The sequence below is a fragment of the Lissotriton vulgaris genome, chromosome 2_1, assembly GCF_964263255.1.
Source record: "Lissotriton vulgaris chromosome 2_1, aLisVul1.2, whole genome shotgun sequence".
Taxonomy (NCBI): Eukaryota; Metazoa; Chordata; class Amphibia; order Caudata; family Salamandridae; genus Lissotriton; species Lissotriton vulgaris.
The window spans coordinates 162952648-162971420 of NC_141687.1; the positions used below are offsets into that span (position 1 = coordinate 162952648).

General features: G+C 49.2%; 1 protein-coding gene across 1 annotated transcript in view; it reads left to right on the forward strand.

The window, feature by feature from the left end:
• TSPOAP1 (TSPO associated protein 1) overlaps positions 1-18773 on the forward strand; it is a 2768302-nt gene that overhangs the window by 596520 nt on the left and 2153009 nt on the right. Inside the window, exon 13 of the mRNA XM_086954028.1 lies at positions 4513-4641. Coding sequence (XP_086810154.1) covers positions 4513-4641 — 129 coding nt within the window. The remainder of the gene's footprint in view (positions 1-4512; positions 4642-18773) is intronic.

Consider the following 18773-nt stretch of genomic DNA (forward strand, 5'->3'; position numbering starts at 1 on the left):
GATCCTTCCGTCCTTTTTCAAGATGTTATACAACACAGAGGGTACAAACCCCTTGGTGGTATCAGGGTTGTCAGTCTGGTACACAGCAATCGTATCAAAGATCTTACCAACCGTGTAGGAGAGTAGGGTCTGCAATCCTATGATCACCCAGATTTTTTGCTTTTGTTTCACTGGTTTACGACTTTCTCTGGCTGTGGGCCTGCTAATCAGACCCACAGCCTAGCTGTTCTCTCACTAAATTGACATGTGTACCTTAGGTGCATTATCCAATTGGTACTGGGCCACCGTATCAGACCCTGTAACTCAGGGCATAGGTGTACCCAGGGCCTACCAGGGGCTGAAGCATGTATTATGCCACCCCTGGATGGCCATCTAAATCTGACACAACTGGCTGCACGACAGCTGGGGAAAGGTGGTGTAATCACCCTTTGCTTTAGATATAGTATACCTATATCTAACCCTAAAAATGGACACACAGATTCCTATCAGTCACTCCTATGGCAGGCCTTGACAATCCTGAAGGCAGAGTGCTTGGAATCGTGTGAGATAGTGCTCTGGCATGAGCTGAGCCCGTTTGCAGCTTGCGGAACCAAGTCCTAATAGCTGTTCCATGATAACGCATACCATATACTCTTAAGTGCATTATAATCCTCGCGGTTAAATGCTATCTTTGGTATCGCTTTATCAAAACATGTCGAGTAAGGTGTCATACGAATTGGAATACTAACCCCTCGCCAATTCTGGCGACGGGGTTAGCATTCCACCCTTCTAGAGGGACACGACATGTATGTAACTGTGAACCCCGGTTAAAGTTAACTCAAGCCTCAGCATCACAAAATGGATGCTGCCACCACAGACACGAGTCTGACCCCCTGCAGCTGGGAGTCCTTCCAGCGAGGGGAGCTTGGACAAAGGGTTTCCTGTCAGGGGCGGTGCAAGCACCATCCCAGACAGGGTTTTGTGTATCCTGGGTAGGCAGGGCTTTACAGGAAGGTGACTGCAAGTGGCACCCCGGTGCTCACTACGCATCTGCCGGCTTGAACCAGTTCCAGGGGCACACCAGCCCCTGGCCTGGGGAAAGTCCGGCATGGGAGAGGGGTGTAACCACCCCCCTTCCTGGTCCCACCCCTAGGGCAGGACCTAGTCGCGTACCCACCCCTTTCTTTAGGATAAAGGCAGGAGCAGGGACCCTTCCAAATTAGATCATCTTTGAATCAAGAAACTACTTTCCACGAAAGGAACTCTCGACTCTTCTCAAGATTTCTCCCTTGTGACTAAGGAGTAGTCACCCTGCACCCGCAGGCACCATCTAAGAACTCTGCGGTTTGCTGCACGTCCTTCCTCCGGAATCCGACTGACCAGCTCCACGAGACCCGGCTTCCCTGGCACCTCTGACCTCTAACTACCTCTACAGCTAAGCTGAGAACCGTAGGTGCGACGAGACCTCGAGGGACCGGCCATCATCAGAACTGCACGACTTCTATCCAGCACGACCGCCGAGGGATCCTCTGGTGAGTGCTTTGGGGTCCGAGAAGCCCCGACCCTGAGCAGCTCCAGCAACGAAGCCCAGCCTCCCAGCATCCACGAGATCTGCGTGGGGCTCTTCTGCTTTTTACTGCTCACCGCGTTGTCTGGCTACTAGCCCGCTGGCTTGTGGCCTTCCCGACGACGCCCAACGACATCACCACTGCTGGTCTGGTTGCTCCAGACTGGCCCTTGCTCCCTTCCAAAAGAGGAGCACCCCGGACCCTCCTGGTCCACTCCAGACGCCATTTTAGGTCCACCGCGTGGGCTTGAATTTGCCCAGACTTGTTGCCCCAATCCTGGGTCCAGCGACGTCGACAGCATCAACCATCGTGGGACAGCTCGCACCTCCATCCTGGTCGCCGACAACGCCTCCTGGTCCGTGAGACTGCAGAGCCCAGCGTCGCCCACTCACCTGGTCGAGGTGACTACCATCCGGTGCCATCCTGGTGCCCATCTGATCACTGGCTAGTGATTAAGAACTTTGTCCCCTCTGCTTTCAGGTGTCATCCATCTTCGATCCAGGCTTGGATCACTTCGAACAATCTTCACTGGTCGCCTGCCAGCAACTCTTTCTTCAGGCTCCTGGTTCGTCAACGAGGATTCCCGACGTCTTTTCAGACCTATGCAGCCACAGCCCCTGGGCTAGGTAACTTCGGCATTTCGGTGCCCCAGCATAGCCTCACTATCCAAGGGTCCAGATCCACTGTCGTTTTCGACCTACCTTATCGGGTTCGCCCGAGAACACTAACTTTGCTTTTACTAGCTCCCATAGACTTTGTCCCGCATCCGGCGTGAGAGTGCACACACTGCACCCGAGTCCCCTAGGCCTCCTACTAGTAATCTGAAGGTTCAGTAACGTAGTCCTAGCGATTCCAAAGCCTATTAGTCCAGTACTTACCTGCTAGTAATTTTGCATTCCACTTCCATAGTATATGGTTTTTCGTGCCCCTCGGGCATTTGTGTAAATTGTGCAACTTAAAGTATTTTCGTAAGAGTTTTGTTGTGTGCTTAGTACCCTGTCCTCATAAAGAGTACAGGGCTGTTGTGATCTAAATAAATACACTGTTTATTTTCATAACACTTGTGTGGTGTCCTTTCACTGGGTGTTCAAGGGGTATATGTGATGGTATAACAGCTGGCTTAACACGCCCTCTAGAGTTTAGCCCGAAGACTGCTCGTATCCATGCTACTAGGATAGCTGGTCTATAAGGTTGACTTACAACCAATCACCATAAGGGTTGTTTGGACTGATACATAGTGATCACTAGAATAGTGAACACTGAATATCAGGCCAACTTCTCACAAACCGTATCAAAAAAAGCAACCTAGAGGAAGGTTAGGACAACAAACACCACAAGGAGGCAAGTTGCCTACTGGCTTCTAGCCCTGAATCCTATCTTACCCCTCTTTTGTTACCACTTTGGTAGGGGGAAGCACTCAACGCAGAGTGGCAAAGTATCACACAAGATAATTGGGTTCCGAATATTGTGTTCAATATATATTCTCAACGATTCATCAGCCCTCCACCATCAGTGCCTCCAAAACAATTAAGATTCCACCTATCGCAGTTACAAGCAGAAGAAAACATTCCCTTATGAAAAAAGGCAGTAGAACCTATTCGTTCGCTGCAACGAGGAAAAGGGCTGTATTAAAGATTCTTTCTTGTCAAAAAGAAAGACAAGAACGAGTTCAGACCCATTCTCGAGCAACGGGAGGCAAACAAATGAATTAGGAAGGAAAGATTCCTGATGTTAGCTCTACGCTACATCTGTCCTCAACTACATCGGGGGGGTTGGTTATGTGCAGTAGACCTAAAGGAAGCATTCTTCCACATTCCAATGATAAAGAAACATCGCAAGTTCTTGAGATTTGCAGCAGGAAACAACCACTACCAATACTGTGTGCTTCCATTCGGCCTGAAGTCACCACCCAGGACCTACTCCAAGTGCATGGGGATGGTGGCTGCCCACTTGAGAAAACACAAAGTGTTCATCGACCCCTATCTAGACGATTGGCTGATCAAGGCATCAACGTATCAAGAGTCTCAAACACATTTCAACTGGACCTCCGACCTTCTACGTCGTTTAGGACTTCACGTGAATCAAACAAAGTCTACCTCGACTCCTGTCAGTACCGACATTATCTGGGAGCATCCATTGATACTTGCACCGCAAACGTGTATCCTTCGGAGGAGAGACGCTTTTCGATCCTTTGGAAGGCTCAGATTTTCATGTCAATGTCGCACCCGACTGTCAGGAAGCTCTCCTCTCTTCTGGGCTCCATGGCGTCCTGCATATTTCTCACCGAACGCACGTCTCCACATGAGACCCTTGCAGGAATGTCTGGAGGACCAATGGGACCAGCGAACAGGGAATTGGGAAGTTCGATTTTAACAGTCACAATATGCCCTCCGGAATACTGGTGGTCTCTGAGTTTTCTTAGTCACAGCGTCTAGTTTAAGACATAAAATGGCAGCCTATGGGGACCACTGTGTCAGATCCTTTCATCTCTATCATGATAAATGAGTTTTGTGAAGGGGGCTTTTCTGGGTGTAAAACACCATAAAAACAATTGCATAAAAACATAGTATTCTGGCATCTTTTTCACTTCAAGATAAAATTGTGGCCTTTGTAGCCTATTTAGTTAGACTGCATTATTGTCTTTTCTATCTCTTAAGTATCTTGAAATACCCACTTAAGGAGATATATCTAAAGAAGTGCCCGGGGGTCCCAAGACATGGGTGGGGCTATTCAAGTGCTTATGACTTATCATGGAAATACCCCCACAAGAGAATTGGAGTTACAGGTAAGAAACTATTCCTTCTTTCATCTGGATAAAGTTTTAGATAGTGTTTCCCTTAATAGGCATACAAAGTAAAGGTCTTCATGTTGCATCGTTTTATTCTGGAATTTATTGTCCAAAATAGGTTTGGTGCTCTCTTCTGATCGACTGATATTCACCTTTGCCTTATTTTCTCTTCTTTAGCGGAAGAACACCTTCCCTGAAACCGATGAAAAGGTTAAAAGGCTGAAGAAGAAGAATGCTGAATTAGCTGTAATTGCTAAACGGTTAGAGGAGAGGGCACATAAGTTACAAGAGGCTAACCTGAAAGTGGTAAGTGCTTATCTTTTTTTTTACTTAAATGTCGTTTTTATGTTTCCATTTTTGGTTCGTTTACCGCCGTTGATAGCTATTCTTGTATGTTAACTGTGTTTTATTCTTGAATTATACTTAAATTTAACTTCATCCATTTATTGAAACAGCTGCTCATCTATCTCATCTTTTCATGACTTAATGGTTCTCACAGTGGGAGATCCAGGTAGAGGAGATTAAAGACGAAGGAGAAATGAAAACATCACTTGCATCCGTGTCACTCCTGGTCACTGACACAGACTTCAATATCTGTGAAAGCATCATTGACAACTTTCTCATCCGCAAGAACAGGCTGACATTCGGTGTGGAAACACCACGCTTGACACCGGTTAGGCACGTCTTCGACATTGAAACACTCCTGCCCTACATCTTTGCATATGCCATCGGTCTGTTTACCGGCAGCCTCATCACTGTTGCACAATCGCTTGATGACGCATAAATTGACGTCAAGGCAGTTGATGTTAAGCATATCTCTAGTAGCAGTCTTCATGCCTAATAAATGATTAAGGGTTTCACCTTCTCTAGAGCAGTCTCTTCCACCACTGGGATTTCTGGGATTTTTCATCCTATCCTGTGCAAACACTACAACAGCTTCTGAACCTGTAGCCTCCACCCCAGGTGGTTTCAATGCATACATCCATATCATCTATAAGAAAGTGGCCATCATGCGACAGAGATCGCCAAACGACAGGAGACCTCTTCAAGCAACTCTATTGAAGGATTTGGATCCACAACATACGTTAAGTAAGTATAGATGTACCATATCTCCCACTGTCACCAGCATCTTGTTTTTTACCGATGATTGAGATTCACTGTCTTCCTACAGACTGACTAATTTAATGGGGTTTCATTCAAGGGCCTCACCAGTGGATGCCATTGCCACCTATATTGGCATGGGGTGCTTTAAGACTAAACACCCTTATGAAATTCAGCAAACATGTTGTTAGTCATAATGGAGACCGTACCACCAAGAGACATATTCAGACCTCTCCATTCACTAGTATCAAGCTACTTGAGGTTAGCAAAGGAGACATTCCTCCGTCCTGCTATGGTGTGAGCAGATAAAAAAGGGACATCTACAGATCACCTAAAAAAGGATCTGAGTTTCTAAAGACAGACCCTAAGCCAGATTCTTTGAACATCTTGGCTCTGAGAAAGGAGCTCTCTAAGGCCCAAGAGTCATTGCCACCTCCAGATAGAGTAAAAGAATGAATGCTGTGGGTAAGAAGACACTTGGTACAGCAGCTAAAGGCCACATGGAAGTGCTACTGCATTATTGGGTCATTAAAAATCAACTGATTTGGGATAGCTTTATGTCATTTTCAGAAGCTCAGTTAAAAACATCACAGACAAAACTTTGAGTAAACAGTTTGTGACGGTCTACTGGTCTTACCTAGTTTCAGTGCTTCTTTTGACACAGCAAAACTAGCAGCAGTGGGTTGCTGCATCGGAGTACCTATACCATTCTTCATGATTAGTCCTTACTTTTTGAAAGCCATATGTACAATTACAAATACTCAGTCTACCATTCAGTGGCTCTTCCTTATTTAGTCATTACATAGTAGGATAAATGGCACTGATGGAGAATGAGGTTGAGACTTTAAATACTGAAGTTCTTGAAGAAAAAGTAAATTCTTCAAATCTCACTACTGACAAAGAGAATACTGCTACTTTCCTCAGTGGGGTGTTCAATCCCTTCATTGGCCCTATGAGCAGCAACAACAAGACAAAGGTTATTCTTACTCGCAAAAGAAAGGATTAAGAAGTAAATTGGCTTAATCACAGTCTGCCAAATGTGCTAGACAATTGGCCTAATAGTGACCATTGACTTAGGCCCACCCCCTATTTTAACTTCAGTGGGGGCACCATAATGCAACATTCAAAAGAGTGGTAAAAGATAGGTGCCGTGCTTTAAGGAACTTCTATGTATTCCTCCGAAACGGTCAATTCCATCTATCTAATCTGCGCAAGGAAACTATGTTGTTAAAATTAAAACGAGCAATAGAACCACAGAAAATGCATTGTTTCAAGATACTTCCTTGTTCAGAACAAAATGCCCAATTTCACATGCTAGTGCTTCGGGAGCAGGGTCAAGACTGATTTGCATATGACTCGGTCTAAACTGAGGTGGCATGGTGGGCAAAAAACACTGGTTTAGGATGAGGCACAAGCAATTGCCAGTGGTTGCATTTTGGGCATAAAACTATGGTTTGAGATGCGGGCTGAGCAATTGCCAGTGGCTGAGATTAATTCAAGCATTCCATCCATCACCTTGTTGTTTTTGAATTTGCCGCCCTAAGTGCACCGGGTATTCCCAGATGTGGGTCCTGGGGTAATTGTGCCAATGGAACCAAGATATACCTGGCTGAAGAGCCTATACTATGGCAAAACTGGTCCTAGTTTGCTTGTGTTCCAGTTCAGGGAGGACCTGGCCTGGCAGTACGGGCTGGACTGTTCCCATCAGGAGTAGGGTCAAGACTGATTTGCAAATGACTGTGTCAAAACTGAAGTGGCATAGTGGGCAAACAACAATGGACTGGGATGCGACCCGAGCAGTTGCCAATGACTGAGATTAATTCAAGCATTCTATCCATCACCTTGTTGTTTTTGCAATCTGTAAGCATGACATTGCTCCAAGATGCTGTTTTTCACTCTTTGGAGGCAAAGTCACGGAATTCTGCATTTAAGGATGTTGTAAACAGGTCGACTGTGGAAAATCAGAATTCAAGAAGATATAAAGTACATGACTGTTGAGGATCCATTTGTGGTTTTCTACAAAAAATCTGCTGAGAACATATGGTTGGGAGTTGGGGAGACCTGGCTGATGTACTGCCTGTATTGAAAGAATTCTTGCAATTTCCAGAATGATCATATCTGCAGAGAGCGTGTGCGTTCTCTCCTAGGGTATTTCTATTTATTGTCATAAGCACTGAATAGTCCCGCCCACGTGCGGAGACCCCGGAGCACTTCAATATATCTTCTTAAGTGTAGACATTTGCCTTTCTTGAGGAATACCTGCAAAGACACTTACGAAAGAGACAGATAATGCAGCCTATAAACCTAGGCTACAATGGCCTCATTGTTTTTCATGAAGACAAAAAAGGGCCAAGATAAAGTAAATAGGACAACTCAAGATGATTTGCAAGCAGCATAAATCCCCCTAAAAACCCTTTTTGGGTCTCGCCTAGCTATTGCTGTTAAGCAATCGCTATGCGAGAGATATAGAGAGCTGCTCCAGGAAAGCTTACCAAAAGGCTTTTGAATGCGGGTTATGAACAGTGTATGTGCTCCATGCTCGCGCTTGCCAATTGCATACCACCATTCCACCATTTGTCTCAGACCTCAAAGGAATGCCTCCTGCTCCCCCGCCCCCCGCCACAGCAATGCCGAAAGCTGACAAGAACATCAAAGGGGCCATCTGCTTTTCCTGCCTCTCACACCTGCCCCTCCCTCTACCCTCACCACAGAGCAGCCTCAGGCTCAAAGTACGTTGCACGCTGTGCTCGTACCCAGTAGACGTTAGTAATCCCCTCAACTGTAACTCCACTCTAACTCAACTTTCAAACATTGGTGATAAATGTGCTTTTTTAAGTGAGCCTAATTTCCACCCTTTAGATTTACCAAACGCTTACTCGAGACGAATGGATCCCTCGACCCCTCGCAGTCCGGTTTCAGAGCCAACCACAGCACCGAGACCGCCCTCATCGCAGCCACCGACGACATCCGAGCCCTTCTCGACAACGGGGAAACAGCGGCACTCATCCTCCTGGACCTCTCCGCCGCATTCGACACTGTCTGCCACCGCACCCTAGTCCAACGCCTCAGCAACACCGGCATCCAAGAGAAGGCATTGAAGTGGATCACCTCATTCCTCGCTGGAAGAACACAAAGAGTCCGCCTCCCCCCGTTTCGCTCCGAGGTCACCAAATTCATCTGCGGCGTCCCGCAAGGATCATCACTCAGCCCCACCCTCTTCAACCTCTACATGAGACCCCTCGTAACCATCGCACGCCAACGCAACCTCAACATCATCTCCTACGCCGACGACACCCAGCTGATCCTCTCCCTCACCAGAGACCCCAACACCACCAGAACCAGCCTCCACGAAGGGATGAAAGACGTCGCAGAGTGGATGAAGAACAGCCGCCTGAAACTGAACTCCGACAAGACGGAAGTCCTCATTCTTGGACCATCACCCTCCGCCTGGAACGACTCCTGGTGGCCCCCAGCCCTGGGCACCGCCCCCAAGCCGACAGCCCACGCACGCAACCTGGGCTTCATCCTGGACTCCTCCCTCTCGATGACCAGACAAGTCAACGCCGTCTCCTCCTCATGCTTCCACACCCTCCGCATGCTCCGCAAGATCTTCAGATGGATCCCGATCAAAACCAGGAAGACAGTCCCCCAGGCCCTCGTCACCAGCCGGCTGGACTACGGAAACATTCTCTACGCCGGAACCACAGCCAAACTACAGAAAAGACTACAACGCATCCAGAACGCCGCCGCCCGACTCATCCTGGACATCCCTCGACGCAGCCACATCTCCGGCCACCTGAGGAACCTGCACTGGCTCCCCGTCAACAAGAGGATCACGTTCAGGCTCCTCACCCACGCACACAAGTCTCTCCACAACCTGGGCTCCATGTACCTCAACGACCGCCTGACTTTCCACACGCCCACCCGCCAGCTACGGTCCGCTAGCCTCGCCCTCGCCGCCGTACCACGCATCCGAAGAGCCACCGCCGGAGGCAGATCCTTCTCCTACCTGGCGGCCAAGACATGGATCTCCCTCCCCATCCACCTTCGGCTGACCCAGGACCACCTCGCCTTAAGGAGACAACTCAAGACCTGGCTGTTCGAGCACTAGCGGCCCCCTTCCCCTAAGCGCCTTGAGACCCTTCCGGGTGAGAAGCGCGCTATACAAGTGTTATGATTGATTGATTGACTTTATGCACCTGGTCAAAATTTACCTTAACTTGTTATTTTTGCAGTCATGTACATTATTATAGGCTACCTCCTAACTTAAGTGAACATCACTTAACCTCCGTGCACTGTTGATGGGGTGGTTCTAACTCTAGAACATCACTGGCATTTAAACAGTATCACAAATTAAATAAACAAACTGTTCATATGATTTCCGAATATATTTTTGCATATATTTTTAAATTTTCACGAAAAAAGTGTATTAACACATTTCTGGGCTAGACCAAAGCTTAACAAAAGTATTGACAATATCGAAATAACGTTTCAACAGTTACAAGAATCTCAAAATCAAACATATTCTTGTGTTGCTTCAAGGAAGAATTCTCTTGATGCCCAATGCATTTCAAGCTCTAAGGGCTCTTCCTCAGGGGCCTGTAAACTAAACATGTAGATGTATTTAATTTAAGCCTTGACATAACTTCAAAAAGTTCGAAAAATTCACAGTGTGAAAAAATTTTCAACTCGGTTTAACCAATGTGTGTTCATGAATGTTAAATGATGCATAAAGAAAAGCCCCTCTCCACACCACTATTGTGCTCAACGTGACAAAAAACTCCTTCTGTACTCACTCTCCGAATGGATGGATACCTCAACGTTCCTCCTGAGTTGCAAAAAAAGCCTGTTCTAACGCAAGATAAACAAAATGACCGTCCTGAAAGACTATCCTACTCAGAACCCTAATCATACTGACGTAAAAAAAGCTTTCTGAGCATTCTTACCTTGCTTGAACTTGACAAGGACTCACTGTTCTGCTTCGTGAAACCCAATTACAGGCTTGGCGTGTCTCCTGAAAATCGGTAAAATAACATGTTCACCTCCAAGCTGTCTACAGATGCTGTGGAAAAGCGCTCTGTCTGAACTCCCACAGAGAGCACCCAACGCTTTGAAATACCGCTAAAAAAAGCCCATGGCCGTACCTGCTGCTTAAATTTGTCTTTGGTGTCCTGACTAACTCCACCTTTACAACACCTCCAACGAAGCCTTCTCAAACAAAAAGCGACCATCTACGCTTTTACTTGCGCTAGCCTCAACGAACGAGGGAGACCGAAAACGGACTTCTCGTGACCAACCACTGCGGTCGCCATCTTGGAATGGGGCTCATGTAATACGTTATATGAAACTGAAATGAAACAAAGTAAAACAACTAAGACTTAACTCTCCCTCACTGGGAAATACTGGTGGCACTAGTATGTAATAACTGAAATAAAAGAAAAGGGTGATTTTTGTGCAGGGTAAATAAACAAGTGTGTGGTTATAAGAAGAGGGGGAAACAACTGATTTCAATGGTATTAACAATCATGGAACATTGTTGATGTAGCAACATAATGGTTTCAAAGAAGTACCCTAGATTACCAGAATACATTAGTAATAACTATTTCATGTGGGTGCATGCATCTTTTCTACAGTTACAGGGTAGGACTTTTTATTTTGAACTTCATAGGAAACAGATCAGATCTACTTTTTCATTGAGCCCTCTTGGTTCCTGCGTTTCCAATTTCCTGATCCAGTATATCTCTCTTTGGAGTAGGGATCTGGTTAGATCCACTCCTTCATGAATTTTCACTTTCTCCAGTATTGAAAACCTTATCTGGGATATGTTGTGATGATGTTCAATCCAATGTTTAGCTAAGTTGCTTTTCATGTTCTGGTTCCTGAAAGTACTTTTGTGTTTCGAAACTCGGATTTTTAGTTTCCTCTCCGTTCTCCCCTTCATAAATGTTGCCACGTGGGCACTTTATGTAATAGATCAATGTATTGGAATTACAATCTCCGTCATAATGTAATACAATTTCTTTCCCAGTTTGTGGGTGATGTAAGATCCCTCCTGTAATAACGTTGTGACAGTGCACACAATTGTGTGAGGAGTCTGAATGTGATTCTCTTGCTGACGGGGAGCCAGTGCAGGTCCCTCAGGTGGCCGGAGATGTGGCTGCGTCGGGAGATGTCCAGGATGAGTCGGGCGGAGGCGTTCTGGATGCGTTGGAGTCTTTTCTGTAGCTTGGCTGTGGTTCCGGCGTAGAGGGTGTTTCCGTATTCCAGTCAGCTTGTGACGAGTGCCTGGGTGACCGTCTTCCTGGTTTCGGTCGGGATCCATCGGAAGATCTTGCGGAGCATGCGTAGGGTGTTGAAGCATGATGAGGAGACGGCGTTGACTTGTCTGGTCATCGAGAGGGAGGAGTCCAGGATGAAGCCCAGGTTGCGTGCGTGGTCTGTTCGCTTGGGAGTGATGCCCAGGGCGGGGGGCCACCAGGTGTTGTCCCAGGCGGAGGGCGATGATCCCAGGATGAGTACTTCCGTCTTGTCTGAGTTCAGTTTCAGGCGGCTGTTCTTCATCCACTCGGCGACGCCTTTCATCCCTTCGTGTAGGCTAGTTCTGTCGGTGGCGGGGTCTCTGGTGAGGGAGAGGATCAGTTGGGTGTCGTCGGCGTAGGAGATGATGTTGAGGTTGTGTTGGCGTGCCATGGCTGCAAGGGGTCTCATGTAGACGTTGAAGAGGGTGGGGCTGAGTGATGATCCTTGCGGTACGCCGCAGATGACTTAGGTGGCCTCGGATCGAAACGGGGGGAGGCGGACTCTCTGTGTTCTTCCGACGAGGAACGAGATGATCCATTCCAGTGCCTTCTCTTGGATACCTGTGTTGCTGAGGCGTTGGACTAGGGTGCGGTGGCAGAGAGTGTCGAACGCTGCGGAGAGGTCCAGGAGGATGAGGTCCGCTGTTTCCCCGATGTCGAGCAGGGTTCTGATGTAGTTGGTGGCTGCGATGAGGGCGGTCTCGGTGCTGTGGTTGGCTCGGAAACCGGACTGCGAGGGGTCAAGGGATCCGTTCGTCTCGAGGAAGGCGGCAAGCTGTCTGTTGACGGTCTTCTCGATGACTTTGGCAGGAAAAGGGAGGAGCGAGATGGGGCGAAAGTTCTTGAGGTCGGTGGGGTCCGCTGTAGGTTTCTTCAGTAGGGCGCTGAGCTCGGCATGCTTCCAGCTCTCCGGGAAGGTGGCAGTGTTGAAGGAGATGTTGATGATGTCCCGGAGTTGGGGTGCGATGATGGAGTCGGCCTTGTTGAAGACGTGGTGGGGGCAGGGGTCGGTTGGAGATCCGGAGTGGATGGTGTTCATTTTGCGGGCTGTGTTTTCGGTGGTCACCGTGGTCCATGTGTGGAGGGTGGCGGTGGGGGGCGTTGGTTCGACGGTTGGGTGAGTGGATGGTGCGCCGAAGCTGTTGTGGATGTCGGCGATCTTGCGGTGGAAGAACAAGGGGAGAGAGTCGCAGAGGTTTTGTGAGGGAATGATGTCGTTGTTGCCGGTGCTGGGGTTGGAGAACTCTTTAACGATGCTGAAGAGTTCCTTGCTGTCGTGGGCGTTGTTGTCCAGTCGTTTCTTCAGTGATTTCTTCTTGGTGGTGCGGATGAGGTGGTGGTGCTTGCGGGTGGCTAGTTTGAGGGTGGTCATGTTGTCTGTGGTCTGGTCCAGGAGCCAGGCTTTCTCAAGGGTGCAGCAGGTCTTCTTGGAGTCCTTGAGTTCGTCGGTGAACCAGGTGGCTTTCTTGCTTCTGGGTCTGCTGGGAGGGTTCTTCAGTGGCGCGAGGTCGTCTGCGCAGGCGGTCAGCCACTGTGTGAAGTTGCAGGCTGCTTCGTTGGGGTCCGTTGTGCTGGCGGGCGGGTTCTGGCTGAGGGAGGTGGTGAGCTGCTCGGTGGTGATCTTGCTCCAGCTCCTGTGAGGAACCTGTTGCGGGTGGTGGTGGGTCGTTGTTCTTCTGAAGGTGAAGTGGACGCAGCTGTGGTCGGTCCAGTGAAGTCCGGTGGAGTGGCTGAAGGTGATGTGCTTGCTGGATGAGAAGACGGGATCAAGCGTGTGGCCTGCGTAGTGGGTGGGGGTGTTGACCAGTTGCTTGAGTCCGAGGTTTGCGAGGTTGTCCAGCAGGGCGGCGGTGTTGCGGTCCTTGTTGTTCTCAAGGTGGAAGTTGAGGTCCCCTAGGAGGATGTAGTCCGCGGAGGGGAGGGCGTGCGGGCTGATGAAGTCCGTGATGTCTTCGCTGAATTGTGTGCGTGGTCCCGGGGGTCTGTAGACGAGGGTGCCTCTGAGGGTTGTCTTTGGGTCGGTGTGTATCTGGAAGTGGAGGTGCTCGGCGGCGGAGAAGGTGTCGTAGGAGTCGGTCGTGATGCAGATGGTGTTCTTGTGTACGATGGCGATGCCTCCTCCAGTCTGGTTGACGCGGTCCCTCCGGGTGATCTTGTATCCGTCCGGGATGGCGATGGGGATGTCGGGCGCTGAGGAGGCATTCATCCAGGTTTCCGTGAGGAAGGCGACGTCTGGTGATGTGGTGTCGAGCAGGTTCCAGAGTTCGACGGCGTGTCTGTGGACGGAGCGGGTGTTGAGCATGATGCACTTCAGGTGGTTGCTGCGGGTGCTCGGCTTGGCGGGTGCGGTGCAGGTCCAGAGGCAGGTGAATTTGCAGGCTTGGCAGGTGAAGGGTCCGTGGGTGCGTTTCGGGGTGGCTCGGTAGCAGGCGGGGGTTCGGCCGCCGTTGAGTGCGTTTAGGGTGGCGGCGTCGTAGGTCCGTCGTGTGGGCAGGCATCTTCGGGGCCAGGGGTCCTGGTGCTGGGTGCGGTCCAGGCGCGGACGGGCGCAGACGGGCTTGTCTTTGGCGCGCTTTCGGCGCACAATCGGCACGCCCTCTGCGCGTGACCGCTGCGCGTCCGCACGGTCGCCATTTAAGGCTAAGTGGGAGGGAGGAGCAGCTGGGAGGCGGGAGCAGGGAGGACAGGGAGGAAAAGGAGGTGTGGCCGCGAGATTACGGCGGCGGGGAGCGGGGCTAACCAGGGGAAACAGGCAATACGGGATACAATGCACAAAATTACAAACAATTACAAAGATACAGCAGGGGAAAACAGTGAGGCAGTACCAGCAAGACAATCTAGGGAAACAGGCAAAAACGGCACATCGTGACTGAGCAGCAGCGAGGGGCACACACAGCTGGGGGGCCGTGCGGCGCAGGGGTGTCCTGAGAACAGGTCACACTCACCTGCGCCGCGCAGTCGCCATTTAAGGACAAGTGGGAGGGAGGAGCAGCTGGGAGGCGGGAGCGGGGAGGACAAGGAGAAAAAGGGGGCGTGGCCGCGAGATCAGGGCAGCGGAAAGCGGGGAGCGGGGCTAACCAGGGGAAAAAGGCAATACGGGATACAATGCACAAAATTACAAACAATTACAAAGATACAGCAGGGGAAAACAGTGAGGCTGTACCAGCAAGACGAGCTAGGGAAACAGGCAAAAACGGCAGATCGTGACTGTGAGCAGCAGCGAGGGGCATACACACAGCTGGGGGGCCGTGCGGCACGGGGGTGTCCTGAGAACAGGTCACACTCACCTGCGCCGCGCGGTCGCCATTTAAGGACAAGTGGGAGGGAGGAGCAGCTGGGAGGCGGGAGCGGGGAGGACAGGGAGAAAAAGGGGGCGTGGCCGCGAGGTCACGGCGGCGGAAAGCGGGGAGCGGGGCTAACCAGGGGAAACGGGCAATACGGGATACAATGCACAAAATTACAAACAATTACAAAGATACAGCAGGGGAAAACAGTGGGGCAGTACCAGCAAGACGAGCTAGGGAAACAGGCAAAAACGGCAGATTGTGACTGTGAGCAGCAGCGAGGGGCACACACACAGCTGGGGGGCCGTGCAGTGCGGGGGTGTCCTGAGAACAGGTGACCCCTAGCTTCCCATCATGCCTCAGTGGTGACAGTTAGGTCAGTTGTTCTTTCCTGCTCCTTCTGTCAGGACCCTGGTAACTTCAGCTCTCAGTTTTTCTGATTTCTGTCAGAAATTATTACTTATTTTTTGTCAAAAGCTTTTTACTTCGACGTCTTTTTACTGTTGAAGTAGGTTTCTAATATTTTTGAGAGTTTAACATTATTTTTCACTCAAAAATGTCCTCTCTTTTTGACACTTGACCTTCCTGTGGCAAAAAGAAGGCTAAAACAGACTCCCATCCTGCCTGTATCCTTTGACTTTGACGTATTATGGGTGTCTTTCATAGATTCAAATGCCTGAATCATTCCGCATCATCGGAATGGGAGTCCCAGATACATAATATAAGTAATGTCCTATAGACATATATAGAAATAGGCCTACAGGCAACATTAGTAACATATCTATGTCCTTTTGTAAAAAGGACCAAACTCTAGAAAAGGTCCAATCAGCCGTCACCTCCCTATAGAACCCTCCTAGAAGGAGCCTCAGTCCCTCAGATTTTCTACTGCACGTTGTGCTAAGGGAGTCTCCTCTGAGCTCTGCTCAGGTTTGTTTATTCAACTGGTTTCCAGTGTTCTGGGATTCTGGGATATTTTTCTCGTGTTTTCTTCATTGACTGCTATTTAATATGGCTGACACACCAAAAAAGGGTCTTCTTAGATCCTGTGGTTCTTGTGGAAAGAAGAGGCTACATATTGATGACCAGCATAAAGACTGCCTGTATTGCCTGTATCCTGACCATTCTGCTAAGGACGGCAAGGTATATCGTACCTTTTCCACTAAAACCCTCAAGGACCATGAAGGACGCCTTTTAATTTGGCTCCAGAGACTGAAAGACAGAGACCACCTTGATTCCTCAGAGGAAAGTGAAGGTTCTTAAGTCTCTTCAAAATTATCTCTGAAGAGACCAAGGGTGGCTTCTCCTAGCCCTACGGCTCCTCCTCAAAAGAAGACATCAAAGAAGTCTTCAGAGGTTCTGGCTAAGACAAATTCTGTGAAGGAAGTTCACACCTTCTAGAAGCCAGTTTCGACATCGTCGACGACGATATAGTCAACGACATCTTCATCGTCGAAGAAAGCCGTGTCTGCAGCTTCAATGACCAGATCTTCATCCAGAAGTAATGTTCCAATTTGCTTTCCATCAGCGTCGGGCTTGGTGCCGAAAATACCTACATCTGCAGCGAAAAGGTAGACGAAAAGACCATCGACGACAGGCTCGCCGTCAAGAGAACACCGGTCGTCGACGAAGACTACAAGTATGTCTTAACCTCCGCCGTCGTCAACCTGGCGACGATCGGCATTGAAGATTCGTTCTTCGTTGGTGCAGGCTCGCCCAAGGTCGAGAGAAGTCTCCGTCAGCGGCGTCAGTACGGCGTACGACGTCGAGACATGCTCCACCATCCCTGGTGCATCGGCATCGAAGCAGTCGTCTCCGTTACCGTCAACCAGTCGGCAGTCAACATCGAGACGTGCCTCGTCGTCGCCAGAGGCAAGGCATTCAATGTCCAAGCGGACACCTCCGTTGTCATCAATAAGGCAACGTTCAACGTAGAGGTCTTTAGCCGCATCGACGGCGAAGAAGGATTCGTCGTCGAGACGCAATGTGAAGCATACAAGACGACATTCGACGTCGAGGCCGTGATCTCCATCGACGTCAAGTGCCCCGATTTCAGCTTTGCTGGCTTCCATTAGACGCTCCGCGTCAAGAGAGAGATCTGAGAGGTCTAAGGACATGATGTTGAGAAGAGTTTCTCTGTCAATTCGCACTTCGTTGAGTTCTCACGTCGAGGGCGAAGTCGTTGAGGTCCAGGTGTTCGACGTTGGAACATTAAACGTCGAAACACAAAGAAAGGTTGAAGAGAAGATCCCTTTTTCAAAAGATTTATTAGTTCTGGTGACACACAGTCGGTCGACGTCGAGACACTCTCCATCGACGTCACATCGTTCCTCAAGACGCCGCTCAGTATCCAAAGACCACAGAGAGTTCTTTGGTTCAGTGATGAGCTCTACCCAGGTGTTTTCAACGTCAAGAAGCTCTTCTGCTCAGTCTCAAGAGCAGACAAGAAGATCACCGACAAGCTCTCTACGGAGGCAAAAATGTCCTTCGGTTCATCTTTCGCGAAGATGGCTTCTGCCCCTCCTTCATTAGCAGAAAGAACCCTCTGGCCAAGCACAGCGGCCTGCGACCTATTCCAGTCCACTGCACAGATCTCCACTACGACGACTCGTGCAGCAGGTGGATAGGTCTCCTACTACTCGGACTAGGGCTCACCGAGACAAATCTTCAGAGCATAGACCAGCTCATGCTCATCATAAAGGAAGAAGAATGCAGTCTTAATTGTCTTCCTCGACTCACTCTACAAAAAGGGAGTACTCTTACATACCATTACAGATAGCCCTCCCTCAAGAGTGTCACCTATCGACAACCTCAACACCTTCCACGACGTCGTTCGCTGGAGGGGCGCAGAAGCTGCATATAGATATGTTGGCACCTCAAACTTCAACATCAGTCTTTTTTTAGACTCCATCAGCGGTCTGCGGCTAGACCATTGCTCCCATTGGTTCCTGGTGTCTTTTAACCAGTAAACATTTTTCTCACCCCATCCTCGAATAAAGCAGCTCCGGCTAGGATCCAGAAAAAGTACAAACCTGCTGAATCGGATCCTTTATTTCTGAAATCATACCCTCCTCCGGATTCGGTTATCATCGCAGCAGCAAAGAAAACGCATGCTGTCGCTTCTTCTTCCTCAGTACCTCCAGACAAGGAGAGTAGAGCTCAGGATTCTTGGGGGAGAAAAGCATGTGGCTCTGCAGCATCTTCTTTGAAGGTGTCTAGTGCTGCAGCCCTGCTTGGCCGTTACGACAGTTCCTTATGGGATTCCTTGGAGCGCTTTAAAGAGAAGCTGCCAGAGGAGGATTGCCAACATTTCACGGAGATTCTCCAGGAAGGGGCCCTGGTACCCAATTAAGTTATCAGCACAGCAGTGGATTGGGCTTCTCCGGCTGCACATTCGTATGCGCATGGAATATGTGCACAGATGTATTCCTGGCTGCGCTTAATAGCTTTGAAACCGAAAGCTCAGCAGAGTATTTTAAATCTTCCGTTCTCTGGTAATTCACTTTTTGGATCGCCTATCCATGAGGAGATGGCCAGAATGAAGGCCAAAATGGATACACTGAAGGCTGTCGGCCTAGAGAAGAAAAACTAGTTCCGGCGTCGTTACAGTCTCATAACCGCAAGAACTACCATCAAAGGATTCAAACCCCTTAATGGTCGCCGAAGCAACAATCCAAATCACAATACCAAGGCTGTTGTTCCTCTAGAGACAGAGGTGGACATCAGCACAATCCTCCTCTGCATCCAAAGCTCCAGG